Source organism: Heliangelus exortis, chromosome 2 (assembly GCF_036169615.1).
Source record: "Heliangelus exortis chromosome 2, bHelExo1.hap1, whole genome shotgun sequence".
NCBI lineage: Eukaryota > Metazoa > Chordata > Aves > Apodiformes > Trochilidae > Heliangelus > Heliangelus exortis.
The window spans coordinates 47,495,596-47,517,447 of NC_092423.1; the positions used below are offsets into that span (position 1 = coordinate 47,495,596).

Sequence of the window (21,852 nt, forward strand, 5' to 3'; positions counted from 1 at the left end):
GTATAATGAGAAGAGGTGATTCTTGGTTTTCCCTGATTTCCAGACTGGGCTTGGGGAAGTTGTTTTTGCAGTCAGCAACTGATTAAAATACCATTTTAGGAGTGACTTAATATCTTTACTTATTAGTAATGCTCTTGTCTTGTACATTTTTCACTGAAGTGATTACTGCTTCTCTTTTTTTGCTATACCTAGAAGCGGGGTGGAAATCAGAACCAGCAGAAAAAGAAATCCAAGGTAAGAGTCAATCTCTATTTGGAATGCAGATGATGGTAGGATAAAGAATTACAGTCAATTGTCTGTCTGCATTTGAAATTATCGTCTTCAATCTATTGTGTGGTGGTTGGGGGTTTTTTGGTGTTTTTTTTGTCTTTTCTCCCTCTCTTACACCATAGTCTTGTTGCACACAGGTAGAGAAGTTCCTCTAGGTAAAATGTGTCAGCCTCCCCTTTATTTATCCATGATGCTTTTATGCTGTTGGGCTCTCTGTGTGCTTGTATTTGGCAGAATTTGTGCTTGTGTGCACCAGTGGGGGAAAAATGTATTCCTTTTGCTTTAGTAACTAATATTATAGTTTGAATTTTATTTCAATCCCTTAAGCTTGGGCATAAAGAGGAGAAACTGGCTCCCTAAGGGAGGGCGTATATGGAATCCATAAAAAAGCATAGATCCATGAAACTTGCACATCTCATTGCCCAGGTTATTGGATATAACAGTATTAGAAGAAGAGACAGGGTGGAAAAAACAACCTCAAACAAACAAGCGAAAAACCCCAAAACCAACAGACAGGAGGAGCCTTTGAGTTTAACTTTGTTAAATTAGTTTCAGTGTTTGATTATCTGTTTGTTCTGTTGAGTTTTTGTGGAAGAAGGTGAACTGCAGCAGAAATGATTAACAGAAAAAAGAAACCTGGTCCTGTGTGGCAAATATCTTGTTTATTAGAGTTCTTTTTTATGCACATTGAAGGCACATGCAGTTTTGCTGGTTGAGTAGTAATTATTTGGGATATTTAGGGACAGCTGATGTGTGCAGTTTACATTACGTGGGGTCAGTAGCAGTGTTCTCTGTTTTCTCTTCTTTCTCTCTTATTCAGTCAGGAGCTAAAGGAAAACTCGTCCGGAGTCTTGCTGTGTGTGAAGAGTCATCCCCTCGTCCAGGAGTAGAAAATCTTCATGATAATCAGGTACACTTTGCAGTTATTACTGTTAGCTGCATGGCTGATCTCCATGTTCAGTTGCATGATTGTGTTACTTAATTGGGCATTTAACAATGTCTTTCTTGGGGGAAAAACTACATCCAAGAATGAACGTGTTTTTTATGAAGTTGTCTGGTTTAGCGTGAACTTTATTTTGAAATTTTAGTTTAATACTATATCACAGGGTGTTGTTTGCTTTTTTTTCCAGACCCCCTGAAAATTTCAGCAAATGGAAAAGAATTCAAAAGAATTCAGATTTTTAAATTAAAAAAAAAAAAGTAGTAACAATCAAAAAGAATATTAATATGTTCTTTTCTCTAAGGCTATCTCTTTCGAGACTGCACCAGATACAGTTATGAATACGCTCTGGTTTCTGGTTCCTCTGAGACTCCAGTTCATATCAGTGTCCCCATTCACATAAAAATCACAGGTCCTTTGCTCACCAAAATACCTTGGTAGAGCCAAGGATGCCTCTTCCTGAGTGGCATTCATTTTCTAAACTGTTGGTGTGGATTTTCTGGTATCAAAAAGCGTGTGTTTATCTGTACTGGTAGTGTTGTATTCCCAGCAGCTGGTAGACTTCTGTCCCCTGCACCCCTCACCTCAGACAGTAACACTAGTGGCAGTCTTTGTAGACTAAATTGAAAAATTACTCCAAAAACCAAATCTAAAAACCTCAAATACTTTTCTTTGCTTGCCTGGTTTTGATCAAGGCTTTAAAAGAAAAAGAAAAAAAAAAAAAAAATGTCATGAGCACTGCCTATAATTTATGAAATGTTTATCTGCAAATGAGATCAGCCATTGAGAGAGTTTGAGCAAGTGATTTCTTGTGAGCTTAGCACAAAAACAAAAAAATGACATGTAAGTGTACTTTCTCACTGTTTCCTCTATTGACTTGAAATGAAACACATCTGTCTCTCCTCTTAGCTCTTAAGTATGGAGAGATTTTTCTATTTTTTTAAAGTTTTTTTGAAACACCAAAAAGCAGATTGTTTATCAAGGGGACATCTGCATATTCTACTTCTCTACAATGATGCTTATGCAGTAGATGGGCAGGTTATTTTATCAGTTGTTCTGTTGTAGGTATACACTTTCAGCTTTTGTTGCCCAAGATGCGTGGCTTTTGTTCCGCTTTCAGTTTGTATTTTCTATTGTTTAATGGAGAATGAAAAGGAGAATAATATGAAGAGATTGTATTAAGCATCACATGGTAGTTTATAATGTACTGCACAGGACCTGTATTAAACATAAGAGAAACTGGCACATCTCTGTCTGGATTGCACCGTGATGCCAGGCAGAGGAGGGGTTCCTGTTATGCACAGCCTCTGGTCTTACCTGACTTAGACCAGCTGCAGCAAATATTTCGTTGACCATATTGAAACATTTATGGGAGACAAAATTCCTTCGTGGACCCCAGCATCCTTTCCCTAAAGACACAATTGGCTTGGTGTAACTAATGAGCTAGGAAATGCACTTTTGCTGTCTCTGACCTTTTACTAATGAACATGTCTCAGCCTTGCCATGGAAAGCTGGATCCTGCAGCTCCTCCTTGGACTGGCTGAAGGATAGAGGAAGTTTTGTCCCAAGTGAATTGCTTTGCTTTCACTTTAGAGGAGAAAAAGCTTCTTTTCAGTTTGAATTTTTTTTTTTATTAATATTTTATCTTAATGGTTTACAAAGCACAGGAAATACATTACCAGGGAATGTACGGTACATTGCCAGAACTACTGGGTATGGATTGTACTGCAGACTTGATGTTTGTATTTATATTTGAATACTTGCCTTCATTTTCCTGTATAGGGAAAAAAACCTTGTTTACCTGTATTACTTGATCTTGAACGCTTACCTGATGGTTCACTATGTCCTTACTTAAAAAGAATGTTGCCTTTAATGTTATACTATTGACCGAGAAGTGTATTATTGCAATTTGAATATTTATTTTGTTGTTCACTATACTTACCTTGTATCAATGTATTTATTAACATTGTATTTTATTATTGAGAAAAATAAATAAAAATCTAAGAAAATATATGGGAGCTTGCTTTCACGTCTCTACAGCCCTTTTGTGTGTTTCTTCTAGTGCAAATATAGAAGAATTATGTTATATGTAAGACAGTATCTACTATGTGTTCATATATGTGCTTATGTGTACAGTCTGTCATTTTCATATGTGCATTTTAATGACTGTGAAGGATAGTACTAACATCCTGGGAAGAGCATGGCCAGTACATTTTTCTCCTGTTCTGAAAAGCTATCAGCACAGTTGCTCTGCTCCAGCTAGTGCAGGGAATCAGAGTTATCCTTTGGGGACTTCTGGCAATGGTTGATCCAAAGTTTGGTATCTGAATGAGAAATGGAACTGCTGTTTGAAGTGAAAGAGAGCAGGCATAACATTAGTCCTCTGCCTGCACCAAGCAGGTTAGCAAACATTTTTCTATGTGGACTTATCTCAAATGACCAGGAGTTCCTACTCCTTCCCTCTATATGCTCACTTTTCCATCATTACTGTCAGCCAAAGCAGAAATAGAGATTAGGATGGTAGGTCAGGTTAAATTTTCACTCTAGGCTATGTTTCTCTTCTGCAGTGCTTTTCATCTCAAGTCTTTTGTGCCACATTTGAACTTCACAACAAGTCAATAATGATTAAGCTGAAAAATTATCCAATATCTGTCTTACTGTGGCATGTTTATGCTGATATCTTGTTCTGTTAGGATCTTGTCTTACATGTGTTGTGGTGGCTGATTTGTAGTTCTTAAAAAAAAAAAATAATTGGAAACTTAAAGTTTGTGATAATTAGTGAAAGCATCTTTTGAATTTTAACGGCCTGGTTAGTTGAAGCAAAATAACTTTAAATTTTTGTATTGATCTTTTGGTATGCTAATATTCTTTGAAAAGTCATGCCAAAAGGGAATTTACTAGCATTCAAGAAACTCTGATTTTCTCCAGTGTTGGTAAATTTGGTTTTCATTAACATGATGCCAAAAAATTATGAGGCATGCAGGACTCTCTTCTATTAAAGAAAACTACATTATCAGGGAGTTTTGCAAAATGGTATTTCAAAGGTACATTTTTACACTACTTAAACATATAGTAATATTTTGGATGTTTTTTTATCCAAAAGAATATGAACACAGAAATATGCTTTCTTAAATTTTGTCCAACAGACTTGTGTTTCTTGAAATACAGAAATTCTGCCATGGTAACTTCAAAACAGAACAATTTGTGTTTTATTAAAACAAAGCCAATATAAAGTAGTGTTTTGAAGTTGGGAGTATCAGGTTCTTTAAAGCCAATTGAAAAACTCAAACCAGCTTGAATTCTCAGTTTTAATTAACTTCTTATAGCTGAAGCACACTTTCAAAGGGATTCATAGTGTCTGAAACACTGAAATTTTGAGGCTCAAATTTGTGATGCCTTGAAGAAGTGAACATAGCACAACTTGTTTGAAAATCACAGTGCACACTTTCCCCCTTTTACAAAAGGCATGTTGGCATGTGTCTTAAATATTAAAGTACCTGATAAGTTATTAGGCCCTCTTGTATACAACTGAACATATAACTTGCTGGCACTCTACTACTACCAGAGCCTGAAAGCACAGCCTGGCAAAACAGTTCATATCAACCTGCAGGTTTTTTAGTGAGGGAGGAAAGAAAGGTGGTTTTTTTCAGATATCTATCCATCAATCACCATTTAACACAGAGTATTGATTAAATTATACAGTTACCTAGAGTCCACACAAAATGTATTTCACTGTTCTAATAAGACTTAAGTGAGAATTACTTAAGTATAGAATAATACAATGCCTAAAATACAGGTAGACTAGAAGTTAGTAGTACTCAAATGTAGGGAAGAAATACATTTACTGCTAAAATTTGGCCTCTAAAATGTCATTATTCCCTTGGAAAAAAAAATCAAATAGGAAAGAAATGTATCTGGCTTCAGCTTTTCTAGCTGCACATAGTTTAATGCAAATCTCTGCAGGTTGGATGCCATGGGGAGCTTACTGAATCTAGCCCTAAATTTATGTTTGTTTTTTCCCAACAGGAATCAATCCAACTTCAGCTTTCAAGTTTTCCTAGCTTGCAAGAAGAAGATAAGTCTAGTAAAGATGACTCTGAGAAAGAAAAAGAGAAGGATAAAAATAAAGAGAAAAACAGTGAAAAGAGCAAGATCAGAATGTTATCAAAAGGTGAATTTTAAAATATTTAAATTGCTATAGTTGCTGTTATTAAAAGGATGTATTTTTGTAAGCACACATTTCTTTGTATGTAAATACACAGTAGGAGTGATTTTGAACATTAAGACAATTTACATCCTGAAATGTGTATGCATGAGAGTGTCTTTCATAAAATACAGGGTTTGGAAGTGAAAAAACCTTCCAAACCAAGGTTTAGTATTGGAGTTTATTAATTTTCTTTAATGTAAAATTATTCTTCTGAATGCTTAACCATGTTGGTATAAACACAAAGGTATGTAAATATGTGTGTGAGTATACAATAAGATGAGTGTAAGACTCTAATACAACATTTTTCTCATTAATGATAATATACTGGCATATCATTTGTGCAGTGCAGGCAGGAATCTTCACTATTGCTCTTCTCTCACGGAGAATTTTTCTTAAGGGCTCTAAGGAAATCCTTGCATGACTTTTCACCTGCATTGCAACCTACTATTGTCACCTACTAAGACTTCGTCAGAAAAGATCTTGTATCCAAGTTTTTGGTTTTGTTGTTTATTTGGGTTTTTTAAAAATTCTTTTAAACATTAAAAGTACAAAGTTTCAGTGTAATATCTCAAAAATAATCATTGCCTACCTGGATGCGGATCTGCAGCTGATGTGAATTGTCAGTTGGCTTCAATGGAACTCTTTAGAGTTCACACCAGCTTGAGGATCTGTGTGTAATTTTGAGTCAGGTGATACAGCAATGCTGAAAAATTAATTCTGGCAAGTGTCACGCATCCCTATTACCCACCCACTCTCTGGCGTCACTGGGTATCAGTCTGATTCCCACAGGTGTGATGCCTCATTTGTCGTATGTGTAGTTTATTATTAGATTTTTTTATTTATTAAGTGATTAGAAGAGACAGTGATGAATGAAACTTTTTTTTTGCCTTTTTTTTTTTTTTTTAATTATTATTGTAGTTAAAAGTTTAAAGGAAAAACTTGGTAGGGTTTCAAGTGGCACTGGGCATTTCCCCTGATTTTCAAATGAGCAGCAGTTTCTCTGAGCATCCAGTTCTGGTGCTGTGTTCTCAGTAGAACAGTACACAGGAAACATTAAAGCCTACCTGGTGCTTCCAAGTGTAGATCTTTCTTGGGTGAACTACAGATGAACATTTTCTTTCAGAGCATGTGCTTTCAGATTGCTGGAAATGGATTTGATTTATAGCATAGCTTAATCATAATTGTTGAAATGAAACAAATGAGCAGGGAGTGTTTGTTTGTATTTTTCAGATTGCAGTCAAGAATACACAGACTCAACAGGCATAGATTTGCATGAGTTTCTCATTAACACATTAAAGAATAACCCCAGGTAGGTATTTTCTCTGTTAGCACTGGCCCTCCTGATATCTTAACTGGTGATCTTCAAGTTCCTGCAACTGTGCACAGTGTCTTAATAGTTCTGGAATGGTTGTGAGGGAAAATTTAAAGGAGGTAGGCTACTAACTGGGCAAAAAGCTACATTCATCAACTTCTCCCCCCATTCAGTCACCTATTGCTTAAATTTACTTTCAGTGCCATCTCGTCTTTGTCCTACCTTCTTGCATATAGCCCTGCATGATGGTAGCAGTAATGTATTATAACCATTGCAATTGGGCAATTATAGTATTCTTTTGGCAATGTTGTACAAATTGAAAATCCTGTGCACAGTGCCAAATTCTGTTCTTGGTATTCCTGTAGTTTTCATTTGGAGCAGCAAGCTCATCTCATCATTATATTTGCTTCTAAATGTCTAAGGAAGGATCTGTAACATTTTTATACATTGTGATTTTTCAGCATTCATTTCAATTGAATCTGTTAAATAGGCAGTGTAATTCTGCACTTACAGGAGAGATAGGAATAATTGGGTACCTAGCAGCTTGCATAACCTCTTGTGTAGATAATGGAAGGTCCCTGAATTGTTTTATCTGAACAAAATGAGAAAGTTGAAAAGAACTAAGGAGTGATGGACTCTGTCAAGCTTAGGAAAAAATGTGGATGTGGAAATATGCTGGGGAAATATTTGAATTTTTTTTTGGCAGGAGAGGTGGGGGAGGTAATGAACATCTGAGGCTTTCCAGTTAAAAACACACCATTTTGATGGAGAAATGGAGAAAAGCTGTGAGGTTGCTTCCTGGGAACCATAGTTCAAAGGCCTTGATCTCCATTGTGCTTTTTAACTAGATTAGATGTGCTCAGGTTCCCACCTACAGATCAATGCCTGGCATGAGATATCTCTCACAAAATATTGAAAATTTCTGTTGGTAGCAGCTCTTCTCAGAAAAGAGCTGGGCTAGCTGGAAATCTCATTTTCCATCAAAAAAGTGTGGGAAAGGACTAAAGCTAGCGATAGCAGTCAGAGTCTTTCTGTGCAATATGTTGATCACAGCCTGCTGTGGCTGGAAACCCTCTCAGACCATAGCTGAGCTCAATGAAGAACTAAATCTGTCACGTCTGTCAGTGTAGGTGCAGCAAAGCAGGCTTCATTCTTCTCCAGATGGGCCAGGGCAAAGCACATTTCATTGTTAATCAAGGTGGCTGACAGTGCTTTCAAAATTGCCTTACAAACCTTGATATATATATTTTATTTTTTTTTAAATCTAAAATGTCTATCTGCAGTCGACGCTACAAATCCTTGTATTTCTTTTTGGCAGGGACAGGATGATACTCTTGAAAATGGAACAGGAAATAATTGATTTTATTAGTGACAACAAGTAAGTCAAGTTCCCCCCTGGGTTATTAACTCCCACGTGCGCGTAGCGATGGGAGCCGTGCGAGGGATGCGCTCGTATGGACCGCGCTGGCATGCTGCAACACCAGGCTTTTCTTTCCCGACACGTGGTGGTACTGCTCCAAATACAGTAGATATAAACGAAAGCCTTTTGCTTTTCATTGCATCGGTAATTGCACTGGCTTTGCTCATTTAGGTCCAGAAATATAATTAAAGCTTCTAGTGCAGAGGATGATCAAATGTGCTGCCTCGCGGATTTCCCTTCGCGCTCTGTTATTCTCATGCGTTGGAAAATAAAACCCAACTTGGGCTGGGGGGATTATTACGACCTGATAATGCAATATTTCTGCAGCTTTAAAAATAGTCAGAAGAGCAGCAGAGGAAGAAATTATGCTGATGGGGAAATCAGCATTTTGTCAGTAAGAAAGAAAAAAAGGAGTATTCGCCAGAAGGGATCTTTCCAGCATCGCCCTGCATCTGACCTTTGGGAGGAAGGCAGAAAGCTGTTGCCAGTGTCTCAGCAAACCTGCAGGATTGTTTGTGCAGGGAGCGTGAGTGTGTGTGCGGGGCTGGGGGGACAAGTTCTTCCCAATATACCAAGCACTCCTTGGATACCATGAAGCGTGAGCTTTGTTTGTCCTAATGTAGTGCATGGAAATGTGCTTATTAGAAACTCTAAAAACAATTCCTTTCTTTTTTTCTGTCTTCTTGTAGCAACCATTTGTATGTAAATGCACAAAGGAGAAGCTTTCAGTTAGATTTCTATCCACTGAATTATCAAATGCATTGCTATTTTCATTTAATTATAGGTCAGAGGGAAACATAATTATCAGTGTGATTTATTTTCTCTTTTCCAGTAATCACTATAAAAAGTTCCCTCAGATGTCGTCATATCAGAGGATGTTAGTGCACAGAGTGGCAGCTTACTTTGGAATGGATCACAATGTGGATCAAACTGGAAAATCTGTAATTATCAACAAGACCAGCAATACAAGAATGTAAGTAGCAACACTTGTGTTTTCCCCTGTTGCCTTTGACAAGAGCTGGTTTGTACCATGACTGTGTGATGGCTTTTTTTTTTTTTTTTTTTTTTTTAATAAAAAGCACAGTGAGTGCTTTTTATTCACTTCTGGTGTGGGAGGGCAGGACAGGGCTCACACCATGAGGTCATTGAAGGGTATAGATAAGCATAAGCAGAAATCAGCCCTTGCAAGAAACTTAACAAAGTATCTCAGAATGTTACATTCCCTGACTCCTTAGTGCCACCACTTTGCTACAGAAATGAGCTTGTTGCTTTATCTGTCACTTGATACCATATGGCTATATTCCTAAATAACCCAAATGTGTTTGGGAGATTGCCTGTTCCCTTGTTCTGGCTCTCCCTGCTTCAAGAGTAATTTTCTGCCCAAACTGATTATTTAGGATTTGGTTTCCCTTCACCACACACCACCATTTATTCCCTTTTCCTCTTCTCCCCTCCTGGTTCCACTTCTTCTCTTCAAATCTCATCATTGACCACAGATGTTTTGCAGGATGTAAATTCCTTCTGATGGGTCAAAGACATTGCAGCATTCCTGGCAGGTTAAACTTGTGCTAGCATTCTTTATGCTCTCCTCCATGAACCTGTATAAAGCTAGCAAAAGCACAATACAAAGTTACCTGGTTAATTCAGCAAAGATGCAGTATTGCATCCTTGCCCTAATCAGCATCACTTGTTCTGCAAAGTGCCACGTGCTTATTAACCATCATGGAACCACAGTCTTCCTCTCCCTCTTTACCTATGAACTACATAATGAAAAGGAATTAATTAAAAATGACCCATGAAGTTTTGGTCTCTGCTATTGGAACAGGAAAGCTTTGTTTTAAGATTGTGTACTTCCTGTATTCGATTAGTAGGAGGAATAAAAACAATTTCATTTATATATCCAGTAATAACGTGATTTACCTAGACTCAGTTGCAGACAGTTGGGTTCCTTATTTTTTTAAGAAATATTGTTAACTTCTCCTCTGAAAGGCTAGAAAGAGACTAGTTTTGCTAGATAAAAACCTGAGGCAAACACACTGGTATTTGTTATTTCACTGAGCCCTAAAAATCAATGTGTGAAGCAAATTTAAGATCGTGCACAATTTATTTTAGATTCTTTTTGTGAGCTATCTCTGAGATACTTAGGCACCTGTAAAACAACACTTAGACATTAGTGTTTTTGAAGGTCTGAATAAAGCTTGCACTAACAATCTGATTTTCAGAAGTCAAGAGAATTACAGTAGCTCAATAAAACTAATACTCAGGCTTCTAAGGCTTAGCCTCAGGGTCTGGTAATGCCTGCCCCTGCACAAGGGCATGTTTAGGTATGGATAAGAAAAAGTTGGGTATGCAGCAAGCTGGTATTCCTTTCTGAGCTGTAAATAAGAAAAAGCCTTTCTTGGTTGAGTGGCTGTTCATCCCACCGATGGGCAGCAGCTCTGTTGGAAGTGCCTGCACAGTGCTTCTGGAGAGGACACTGAAGTCTTCTTCAGCACTCAGAACTCTGAGTGTTCTGGTGAAACTGTGGCTTCTTGCCTGGTGGGAATGAGCAAGCAAGGCTGCTTACCAGACACAAACTGGCATCCTTGTTGGCAAGCTCAGCATGCTGGCTGTTGCAGAGGTGTAACAGATCAAATGACCCTTTCAGCTGTGGAGGTCGTCTTAAAAGGTGGAGATGATGTACGAAGCCAGTCAGATTGGTTCAGACACCATTCTTGAGTAAATCTTCCAGAAATAAACACAGGGCTTTGCCCCTCTCTTGTCTGTGAGGGGAGCTGTTATGTAAGGACCACAGAAGCTGTGGATTTCTTCCCTTCTGCAGTGACATGATGGTAGGAAACAGGAGTATGTGAAGGTCATACTGCATCATGGTGCTTCCAGTATGTTATTTACATGATTTCAATACTGCTGTAAAATAAAGCTTTGTAGGAGTAGCTCTTTGTTTTCATAATTGGAGGAGATGGCATGTTTGTTTTTTTTAAAACCGTCCCTGGCTCTGACAGAAAATAGATTGTTACTATCCAGCTTGAATAAGGGCTGATGAGATCTTATTATCCGCAGCAAATACTGTGTAAGTTGCACATCTGAAAGCATCTGATGTGATTTCATGTGTTCTGTGTTTCCCTATTCTCAGAGGAGACAATTTTGTGTCAATTTTGTTCCCAGCAAACACTGGGAATGTGTTGACTCTATTAATTACTGCTTGGACAGTATCCAGAACACCAGAGAATCTGGAGGCTGGCTGAAACACTTTTCAGTGTGTTTCTGCTGTGCTGTAAGCCTGAGTCTTGACACTTTTATGCGAATTTATGAAGAGGGCCCATAGACAGATGTTCTGAAGGTTTGCATTTTGACAATAAATTATCTCTTTATGGCATATGGTTTCCAAAGTACTTCAGCCACATAGTGTAGAGAGGGAAAAATATGCTTGCATACTCAAGAATTCATAAATTTTGCACCGGCTGTGACTTCTCTGGGTGTGTGTGCCTGTTTGGGAAAAGCATGTGACTGCCAAGTTGCCATGTGTGCTTGAATAAGCACCATGTGGCTTATTCCTCTGGTCAAGTGAGGGTTTGTGTCACAACTCTGCTCACACTTGGAGGCGATGAGTTGTTCCCTGACTCCAGGCACTGAGGTGTGTTTATTTGGTTCAGCAGAGACTTCCCATCCTCCTTGCCTGCAGGTGCTTGGAGGCACAAGTGTCAAGAGAGTTAATAGCTTTGAAATAAATGGCGTGGTTGGGAAAATCTGGTAACAGTGCTGCCTTAGAGGTGCTGCGGGATGGAGTAGGGGCTGTCAAATGTGGGACCAGGGTGTGAAGGGAGTGGATGGAGGCTTTTTATTTCTTTCATTGGTTGGATGTTTTAGAGCAGCTTCTGTCCACGATAGATAGTACGATGTCTGTGTACTTGTGTCTATGGAAGTACCTGCTTTTTGGAGGCTTGAAATTTGAGAAAGTGCCTAGCGAAGAGGCTGCAGCTGAGAGGAGGGCTGTGGCTCGTCTGGTCAACTCTGCTGCTTTATGAAGAGGAGAAGACAATGGTAAAAATGCACTGGGACTTTAATCGCTCGAGGATTGCAATAGTGGAACTGTCAGTGAAGTCCCTCTTAAAAATACAGTCAGACCGTAATGATTAATTTGAAGTCTGAAGTCTATTTATGATGAAGAGCCTAATCTAAAGTGCCTGTTTGTGGGGGTTTTGTTTATTTGTTCGTTTTTAATTTTACTGGAATGTGAACAAGTCATATTGTTCTTGAAGCTCTTTTATTAAATGAAATTTTAAAAGGAGAGAGAGATGACTTCAAATACCCCAGTGTTTAATCTTTGTAAAGTTAAGTAATCTGTTCTTTAACTCTTGTTACAGAATATTGGATTTAAAACCAAATTATCTTTCCATTTGATTTTTGAAATTAAGACTAGGTTAAAAAAGAAAAATTTTCAAAAAGAAATAGGATTTTTCATTATCTTGTGTTTTAGAAAGTCTTGCCTAACTAAGTTGCCCAGCTTTTAAAATCTTTTTCTCAGTGGTATACATGAGAAAAGTTGGTCAGAAAACGAGGCAGGGGTTATTTTTGTTGTTGTCTTGTTTTTATAACCAAAGAGCTTAATGCTACTTAAAATGGGAAGTATACTTTGTTCAGTATGAAATTGCTCATGTCACCATTGTAATGTATATTTGCCTGTCATCTGTGTCTGCATATCATCTATCTAAAGATATACTGAAGTGTATGGGGAACCTAAGACAGTGAAATATGATATAAACAGAAGTTTGGAATTGAGGCAATATATTAGGGCTTCCCAAGTTGGAGCCAATGAAATGTGTATGTGCCACCTTCTATTCTGTATACTCATAATTTCTATCATACCACTGGAAGTACTTCAGAGCTTTTTGCAGAACCATTCATATTATTCTTCATATCAGTTTAATCACATTCATATGTTTATCTGTAGATAGGTGGAGAAATGTAAAGGAAGTGTGGTTGGTGTTCTTAGTAAATGAAAAGGGTTTTCATTTTGTTGAGAACATCACCCACATGTCAGGGATGTCTGTACCATAGCCCCCATGTGCTTGCATGTACATTTTTATATAAGCATGAGTGGTGGGGCTCATAAGCACTGAGAAGTTGGAGTGCTTATGATACAAAATGTTTATGTAGACATTTTTATAATTTCTGAGGGTGTAAGATACCTATTATGAACTTGATATCAATATTAACGTCTTCAGTTGTGACTGATTTTTTTCCAAGAGCTTTATGAATTATAATCCTTGTAATATTTTGGTTTCTTTTTACTCTGTTAATATGTAAATTATAATATAATATTGGCCCAGTCGGTAGGTTTTTTGGTGCCTTTGAGATGCACTAAAAATTTTTGGCAAAAGTACAATGTTATGTATATTACAGGAGTTCTTTATAATCTAGGGTTGAGCAGGAGGCATACTGCATGATGTGTACTTTGGGTAACCTGCAAGACCTTCATAGGTACAACACACAATCTGTGTTATTCTGTCTCCTCTGTGTAAGGGTGGTTTGAATCACAAAGAGAAGAAAAGCTCTTGGTAGGTTTCTATTGTGTGTACACTGAGTGATTTTGTTGTAGATAACATTTGTGGTAGTACAAGTGTCCTGTGCTGATTTCACCATCTTAAGAATCTGTACAAGGTCCTACAGATATGTTAGTTAAATGGCATTCACAGAACATGGGCAATTAGAGTGAAGAATAGTTTCTAGAAATTTTTTTACCCTAGGCTGAAGTGCCAGGAAGGCTTCCTTGAGGTGCCAAATGTTACAGCCTTTGGAGCATGCAGAAAAGTGTACCTTTCCCCTAGACTGAATAAGGTATTCATGTTGTTCAGTGTAAATAATTTCTATTTCTTCAACCAGTTCTTTGCGGATGGATGACACATCTTCCGTGGGTGATTGGTAAATGTCTGGGTTTTGGTTTTTTTTTAATTAGGTACATGGTAGTAGTTACAGCTGTATACCTAAACATACGTTTTTTGTGAAATTTCAGTCGCAGCAATTCAGTGTTTACCAGACAGTTTGCAGCACGGTTTTTGGGTTTCCCCCATTCCCCAGTCAGTTGTCTGGCAAGGAGTTCACTGTATGGTATTGCATCTACTTTTAAGCACCTTTTGCTACCCTTGATTATCATATATGTACACAGAATAATGATCTTCTGAGAGCAAAATCATGCAACTGATATAGTAAGAGTATAGATAATAACATAAAATAACAACTGTGAGCTTATTTGACTACATAGCAACCTGTATAGTTTAAGTAACATTTAAGTTACAAATTCTGTTGGCTTTCATGGATTTTATTTCTTGACCTTTTCAAACAAGATCAAAAAATAATCTGTTTATTTCAATCTGGCATTAAACAAGGGAGTGATTTAGAAAACAAAAAAAAAAAAAAACCCCAAAACCAGCCAACCAAACAAACAAAAAAACAAAACTTTATTTCAACACCATAATTGTATTTAGGATGGAAGAGCCCAGTGTCCCTGCAGTCATTGCTGTGATGCTTGGATTTTAGCCTTTAGCTCCTTTCTGGCATTTCCAGCTGCAGCCAGAGCTGCAGACCAGAGCTGGGCAGTGCATCCCTTCATGCCAAGCAATTTTACGTCCAAGAAGGAGTGGTGAGCTTCCCAAGAAATGCTTCAGAAAAGCATTAAAGGAATTAGATGTTTCACACTGAGGTTCAGGAAATGTCTGCTTCCAGCAGTGTCCTGAACCCCACCTCATGTACTGCAATGCCTCATCTTATTGCAGGAGAGAGCTACCTGGCAAGGAGGAATTGCTGTTATTTTATCCAGACAGATAGTAACTGGACAAGTAACTCAGGGTGTATGTATGTTAGTAACTGCTAGGGATTTTACAATATTATGCTTTATATGCTAAATACTAATATTTAGTATTATGCTATGTACCAAATACTTGGTAGACTTGAGGATGGGTTGAATATGACCCTTAAATATTAACTTCATTCTTACTTTGATCAGGCATATACTGGACCCATGAAAACAACTTCCTTTATAAATGAGATGTTAGGGTTAATGAACCAGTTCTAATAGCTCCAATATTACATTTCCATATAATGTTATATATACAAAACTAAATTGTTTATAATTAAGGTGGACATGTACTTTACAGCTGTTCTCTACTGTAATGTAATATTAGTTGAGCATTAATCAGAGGGCATCAATGGTATTTCTCTTTTGTTTGTTTGTTTGTGGGGTTTTTGTTGTGGTTTTTTTGTTTGTTTTCAATCCTTGCAATCACCCCACTGAAAAGTCTAAGTTTTGATAAACCTGGAAGGTTGTCATCGCCTGCTCTGTGCGAGGAGATGGGAGGTTACCCAGGAAAAGAGGGCTATGGAGTAGCAAGTAGGTAATTCAGTTAAGGAAAGCTCTTCCTTGCATGAGTAATTAACCAAAGCCTTCACGTGCTTATCCACATTGTAGCAGGAAAGTGCCCATTAATCAAGCTGCTGCTTGGTCATTTGTACTTTCAAATCTCTGGAGGTGCATCTGGAAATCTGAAAAGGCCCCTGTGCTTTCCTCAGAGGTAACTGTACATCATTAGTAGGTGAAATAAAGTCTTCAAATCTGGGTATTTGAGAAACGAGGTGCTGATACACTAGCAAGAGAATTTTAGGGATGTTCCAGATCGGTTTTGGTAATGGCCTTTTATGCTTCTGTTGCCTGCCTTGTGTTTAATGTAGAAAATACAACATGATCACTAGAAATGAAAAGAAAATTGTGAATTTTGTGAAATTTGTGTGCTTATGAGCAAAGTAAGTTGCTTCTGTTTGCAGTTTCCAAGTTGCCTTTTGAGGCTGTCTCTGACAGGTTGTTAAAAACAGATGCTGCTGTTCAGGGCAGTGATTGTTCATGGGATGACCTCTGATCCGTGAGTCTTCTTCCTGAGAATGGGAAAAATGTTCATGGCCTGAAGTAGAACTAAGCACATGAATTTATTATGGTATTAATTTATATGCATGAAGCATTTCAAGAGGACTAATCTTTTTTTTATCAGATCATCGACTTTTAGGGAACTGTCTCCCTTTCATCAGTTGTCTTCAAATCTTGAATTTGCTTCCTTTTTCTTTCTCTCTTCCTTGTTAATTTTGAACTTCCAAGACAGTAAAATTTAATTTTAAATAGATGGCAGCAGTTATGCAAGACTGTAATTTTTCAGCAACTTACAGACTATGCCACATCCTTAAGATCAAGTATTAATGAATTCTGTAATAAACTATGCTACCACTTACATAGCTGGAAATAAATTGGTACTGTGCAAGATGTTCAGTCTCAGTAGACATCATGAATATCAAGAAATAAAAGCAGTCCAGAGAAATGGGAGCAAGCAAAGCAGATCCCTCAGGTACAAAAATAATCTCAGTTTGATCACAGGAGCATTCTGAAGCTCTTAAAATGGTCCCTGTCTGAGAAAGGGCTTTATGCTTCAGCCCTGACTAGCAGAACAACCCTTATTTCAGTGTGGCCTTGGCCTACCAGCTTCTCCCCAGAGTCCAGAGCTAGATTCCTGTGTTCAGACCACAAAATAAGGAAGCTTGTACTGAGCAGACTCTCAGAGAGTCACAATATGCTGTGTTTTTGCACCTTCAGAATAAACCAGGATGACTTTTTGGAATTAAGCTTCAGGAAGGCTTGTGAGTGTTGCGAGTTGTGTGATGATGCCTCAACATTAGATCGGGGTCTTTGAATACAATATACCCTGAAAGCCTTCAGGATCTGGCCCTTTCCTTGGTCCTCACACAGAATCACTTGGCATGGAGGAGTTTTGGTGTACATCATCTCTATCTATCCTGCAGCCTTCATCTTCATCATAATTTTCATAATGAAGAAATGCTACTGAAATCATACTGCTGGGGAACTGCAATTGGGTGTCTTGAAGGGGGTGGATAAGATTGACAGAATGAACCTCCTGTCTCAAAAAAAAAAAACAAACAGGGGACATTTCTTCTATGTAGTGTTACCAGCTCAGTCCTATGAGACTTTTCTGCAACCCCAATTAGAGGGGGGAGGATGCCTGTCATTAATTTGTGAGTTTTCACATACTTGTTGCCTAGTCATAAATACAGAACATGTTTAGAGTCCAGATGCTGGTCTGAAAAACATGTTAGTGAATATACAGTCTTTTACAGGAAAAATGTAGCATTTCCTATTATGTTTTCTTTTTTTTTCCCCTGTGCTACAGAGAAGACAGCACCTTGAAGAGGAATTGTCTTGTTACAGGGTTGTGCCTTTTTTTTTTTTTTTTTTAAATGGCTTTCAGTGTGCTTTTACCATCATAACAGGCGTTCTTAGTGACTCATACCATAAAAGCAGCAATCTGTTAATGAGGCATTTGCCTTCAAATGCTTGAAATGCCATCTTGAGTGGTTTTAACTATTAAGTTATGGTAATATAACTATGCTGTACTTTAACAATTACCAGTATTCAAATTCTGATGCTGACTTTTTGAATCTGTTTTTAGCCCTTAAATACAGGAAACCTGTTTGAAGTCTGTAATTCTGAGCCCCATTCTTGAAGAACATTTTTCTAAGAGAATTTAATCAAACCATTTAACCTGTAGGGCTGCATTCCTGCCTCTCATCATTAAGTTGAGGTCTTTTGACAGTGATGATATTTGCTTCCAAGTTCTGTAAATTCTTGAACACTCGGAATGTTCCCATGCCTCCATGATCAAGACACTCATTTGCACTGCAGATAATAAGAGCTTTGGCTCACAAAGTAAAGCAAAGAAATAGTCATGTATTTTACTGGGACAGTAATGCAAAGTCCTAGGAGAGCCTCCAGCACAAACCCAAAAAAAGCACAGCATGCAGATTTAGTAGATACTCATAAACTAGCGAAGCAGGAAAAGCCACCATAATGTGTCACAGTGTGCCCTCAAAATAGAGGCCAAGATGATGTTGGACTGAGCAGTTGTTTTAATTAAAGACAAGTGCAAATAACAAGAAAACACTGTTAGACCATCAGAACACCTGTATTAGTGTGCCCTAAATTTTCAAAACTTCTCTGAATCTTGCCAGCAGCAGCAATTCTCCCCCGGTCTTGCCATCCTATTGCCCTCCTGATGGGATGCTTGTGCAAGAACATTTTGTTGGTTATTCATTTTGTTTGCCAGATGATGATCCTGCTGATACCCAGGGGTGGTGTTTTGCCTGTTCCTACCCCCATTACCCTATCTTTCACTCCGTGTTGCCATTCTTTCAGGAGGCATGCTGTCCCCCATTATGTATGTTAAATGAATGTTGCATTGCAAATGCAGATTTCATTTTTTATTTCTAGACTCTTGCACACTGAAGTGATCCCAACTTTTCATCTTGCTTTTCTGTATTGCATTCATACACACAGCTGCTTCACTATCACCTGTGAGGCTTTGGCAGATGACATGCACTGCAGCAATTGCTGTATTTTTAACTACATCAGGTAAAATGTGCAAAACCATCTTTTCCCCACATGGTAAGGTTGTTGCTTGTTGCTTTTGAAAGGCATCTTGCAACAGCCTGTGTACTGTCAGAAACATGTGCCTCACAATAAAGATTTATGTGCTGCATATATGTGGGCCTTGACAATCCCAGACTGCTTATGTGCTCTGCTAATGCAGTGACTAAGTCCTCAGAACTGTAATGTTCAAAGCTCATACTTGTCTCTTTCTATTTGTCCTCTTGGTGTGGTATCACTGTTTTCCTGTTTCTTAGCCAGTTATTTCAGAGTTAATTGACTTAATTGAAACAAGGGCAGATTTTTCTGACCCTAGTATTTAACTTCTAGCTCCCATGCAAACTGAGGTCTGTGAAATTGCTTTGCTTTTCCTCTAAACATGGCAAGATGCAAGAAAATGCCCTGTGACTTCCTTAGTCTGTGTAACCTGATACCTATTACCACTCTGCAGTATGTTTTTAAAATCCATAATCTGATTAAATAAGGAATACCTGGTTAAGATAGGTAGGGTGTTTGGGTTTTTTCATTGCTACTTAAAGTGGTTGACTTGGAAACAAAAGCATTAGATGAACACATAATGGGGAATTCTCCTTATGGAGTCCTTCTAAAAATTGTGCCTGAGGGACAAACTCTGTTTTTTGTCACACTATGATAAGTTGAGAGGAGCACTACTGAAGTGATTGAAAGTAGTTCACATTAAAATCATCATTTTAATGGTAGAAAAAAAAATCTTACAGTGGATGTTTCTATCAACATGCAGAAATGTGCTGCTTATTCCATCTTTACCATTTCCCAAACATAGGCTTTGTTGTAAGAAATGAGTCCAGAAAAGTGTCTTTTGAGGGGGGTCTTGCTTAAGTAAGGTATAACTATAAAATGAGAACAGTAGATTATAATGGCCAACTTGCAAAACCAAAAAGACACACAAAAGACATCTGAAAGAGGTAGTGAAGTAGGTTTGTTTTGTTACTATAGGTTTGTAGGTTTTGTAGGTTTGTTTGTTACTATTTACCTTAGTGTTTCACACCTTGACAGCATGGTTGAGGTTGGTGTCAGCTTCTGAAGGTCATCTTGTCTGACCCTTTGTCACCACCTAGAACTGATTGCCCAGGACTATGTCCAGGTGGCTTTTGAGTATCTCCAAGGTTGGAGCCTCCACCACCTCTCTGAGCAACCTTGGTCACCCTCACATTTATATTTTTCCAGGCACGGAAATTAGAAACTTTACCCATATTTTTACATGACTTTTACAATGATCTCCCAATGCAAAATTGAACTGAAAGAGTTAAAATAATTGTTTAATGCATTTTGTAATCCATCCCTTTCCTTTTTTCACTGTGAAAGAAAATTGAAGACAAAAAGGTTTCCCAAGATTTTGAGTGAGGTGAGAAGACTGCAGAAGTCCACAGAGGCTGAGAGAGTTTCAGAAACCTTTTCATGGGGAAAGGTTTGGGTGCTGCAGGACACCTAATGAAGTTGGTTCCCTGTGGGTATCCTACTGACACCTACCTGAATAATGTGGTGCTGCCTTGCTAGGCAGGATGGAGAAGAGCAGCTTTCTTGCCTGCTGAAAGGGCCTATGCATTCTGGAAGATTTGGGGGGGAGAAGAAGGCTGGATAGTAGCCTGTAGGTATGTGGCAAAGTGCATTGACTCACTCTCAGATCCAATTTCTCTTTAACATTCATAGCAACTGATCTAAAGCTCTACATGGAAGGTGGAGAGGAGCTGTGTGTTTTGTCCTGAAACACATTGCCAGAAAGAGGACTTAACTGAGATCCCTGACAGCTTTTAGGAAGTATTAAATGAGTTGATGAGTGATTGTGTTTTTGTTAATTTTTATTTTTAGAGCACCAATGTTCTGGTTCCACCTATACTGTCAAGCAACACAAATTTGGGTGATCAAAAGGTTGTATTAAATAAAAACACAACAAATGAACAGGCAGCCCAAACATTACATTTCTTTTAGCCTGTGTGATTTCCCCCTCATCATGTGTTTCTTTCTGAGGCTTTAAGGTATAACTCAGTCTTTTGGAGCTTTATTGGAGTAGTTGGGGTTTGAGGTTCTCAGGTGATCCACTGATTCCTGATACGGAGACTTGATGAAATAATGCCTATAATACATGTGGACAGCCTACTCTGTAAGCCTGCATTTGTGTGTCTTTCCCTGCAGATTGTTATGAATGTGCAGATGGGTTTACTGAGTGGCCACCAATATAGTAGATAGGTATTGTGTGTTGCTTTGTTTGTGGATTTTGTGTTTTGTTTTGGGTTGTTTTTTTTTTTTCAGAAATCCCCAGGCAGAGTACTGGAGATAGTGATAAGATCTTTAGAAACACTCAATGGCTCTTCCAAAAGGCTATGCAAATTCCATTTTTACCACTTAAAATGAAACTGAGGTGTGGTTAGAATTTGAAGTTATAAATTAGGTAACCAGTGTGGTAATAGTAAGTAAGTACCTGATTTTATTGTAAACTGTGCTTTGACTTAATTGATGCTAGCAGTGAAAGAAGCTTGATAAAATCACTCTCTTACATGCATGAGCACAATTTGGTTTATTGTACAAACTCTACTCCTGACAATTTCAGGACTTAAAAAGCTTAGAAGGAAAGTAAATGTGATTGGTATTCATTTTGGACACACATGAGATGAATTTACTGTGTCTGCTGTAATACTGTCATTATATCCAGTATAAGTATAATGACAGAATACTGCATCTTACTCAACATTATTTTCTTCCCTTTTCAAGCAGGTGATTCACCCACTAATTCATAAAATAATGCAACAAATTTCCCCAGGGTAACCACAGTGGTTCTTCTTCCTTGTAGCAAATGCATTGTACAGTGGTAGAGAGCTTCAAAGCTGTGAGTGTGGAACTTGCCCTGTCTTGCATCAGAGAACCCAGACAAAATCTTTGCAGAACCAACCTCTCCTCCACCCACATGACTACAGCATTTGGTTGTTCTTTTTTAAACTTAGTTTGCCATCTGTGTGCTAATGATATGTTTTTGCAGTATTTGTTAAAACAGAAAATTAAGTAAACATTCTTGTAAAAAAAATACTCAACCTCCCCTATGCAAATATCTCTGGATTCTGGTATCTTCTGTGAAATAATCCTTAAGTTTCCTTTTCTCTCAGCTGAATACCCCGTTCTGATTTTTAACAGTTGAGCACTTGCTGAGAGAGGCCTGTAGGTTGGTGTGCCTGGAGATATTTCTTGCCATGTT

At 38.1% G+C, this 21,852-nt stretch overlaps 1 protein-coding gene across 32 annotated transcripts in view; it reads left to right on the forward strand.

Annotated features, from left to right (window-relative positions):
- Positions 1-21,852, forward strand: part of ARPP21 (cAMP regulated phosphoprotein 21) — a 198,265-nt gene that overhangs the window by 98,409 nt on the left and 78,004 nt on the right. For all 32 annotated transcript variants that reach the window (XM_071735977.1, XM_071735996.1, XM_071736011.1 and 29 more), the window contains 6 exons: positions 193-234; positions 1,091-1,180; positions 5,237-5,381; positions 6,648-6,726; positions 8,048-8,107; positions 8,982-9,122. In XM_071735977.1, coding sequence (XP_071592078.1) covers positions 193-234; positions 1,091-1,180; positions 5,237-5,381; positions 6,648-6,726; positions 8,048-8,107; positions 8,982-9,122 — 557 coding nt within the window. The remainder of the gene's footprint in view (positions 1-192; positions 235-1,090; positions 1,181-5,236; positions 5,382-6,647; positions 6,727-8,047; positions 8,108-8,981; positions 9,123-21,852) is intronic.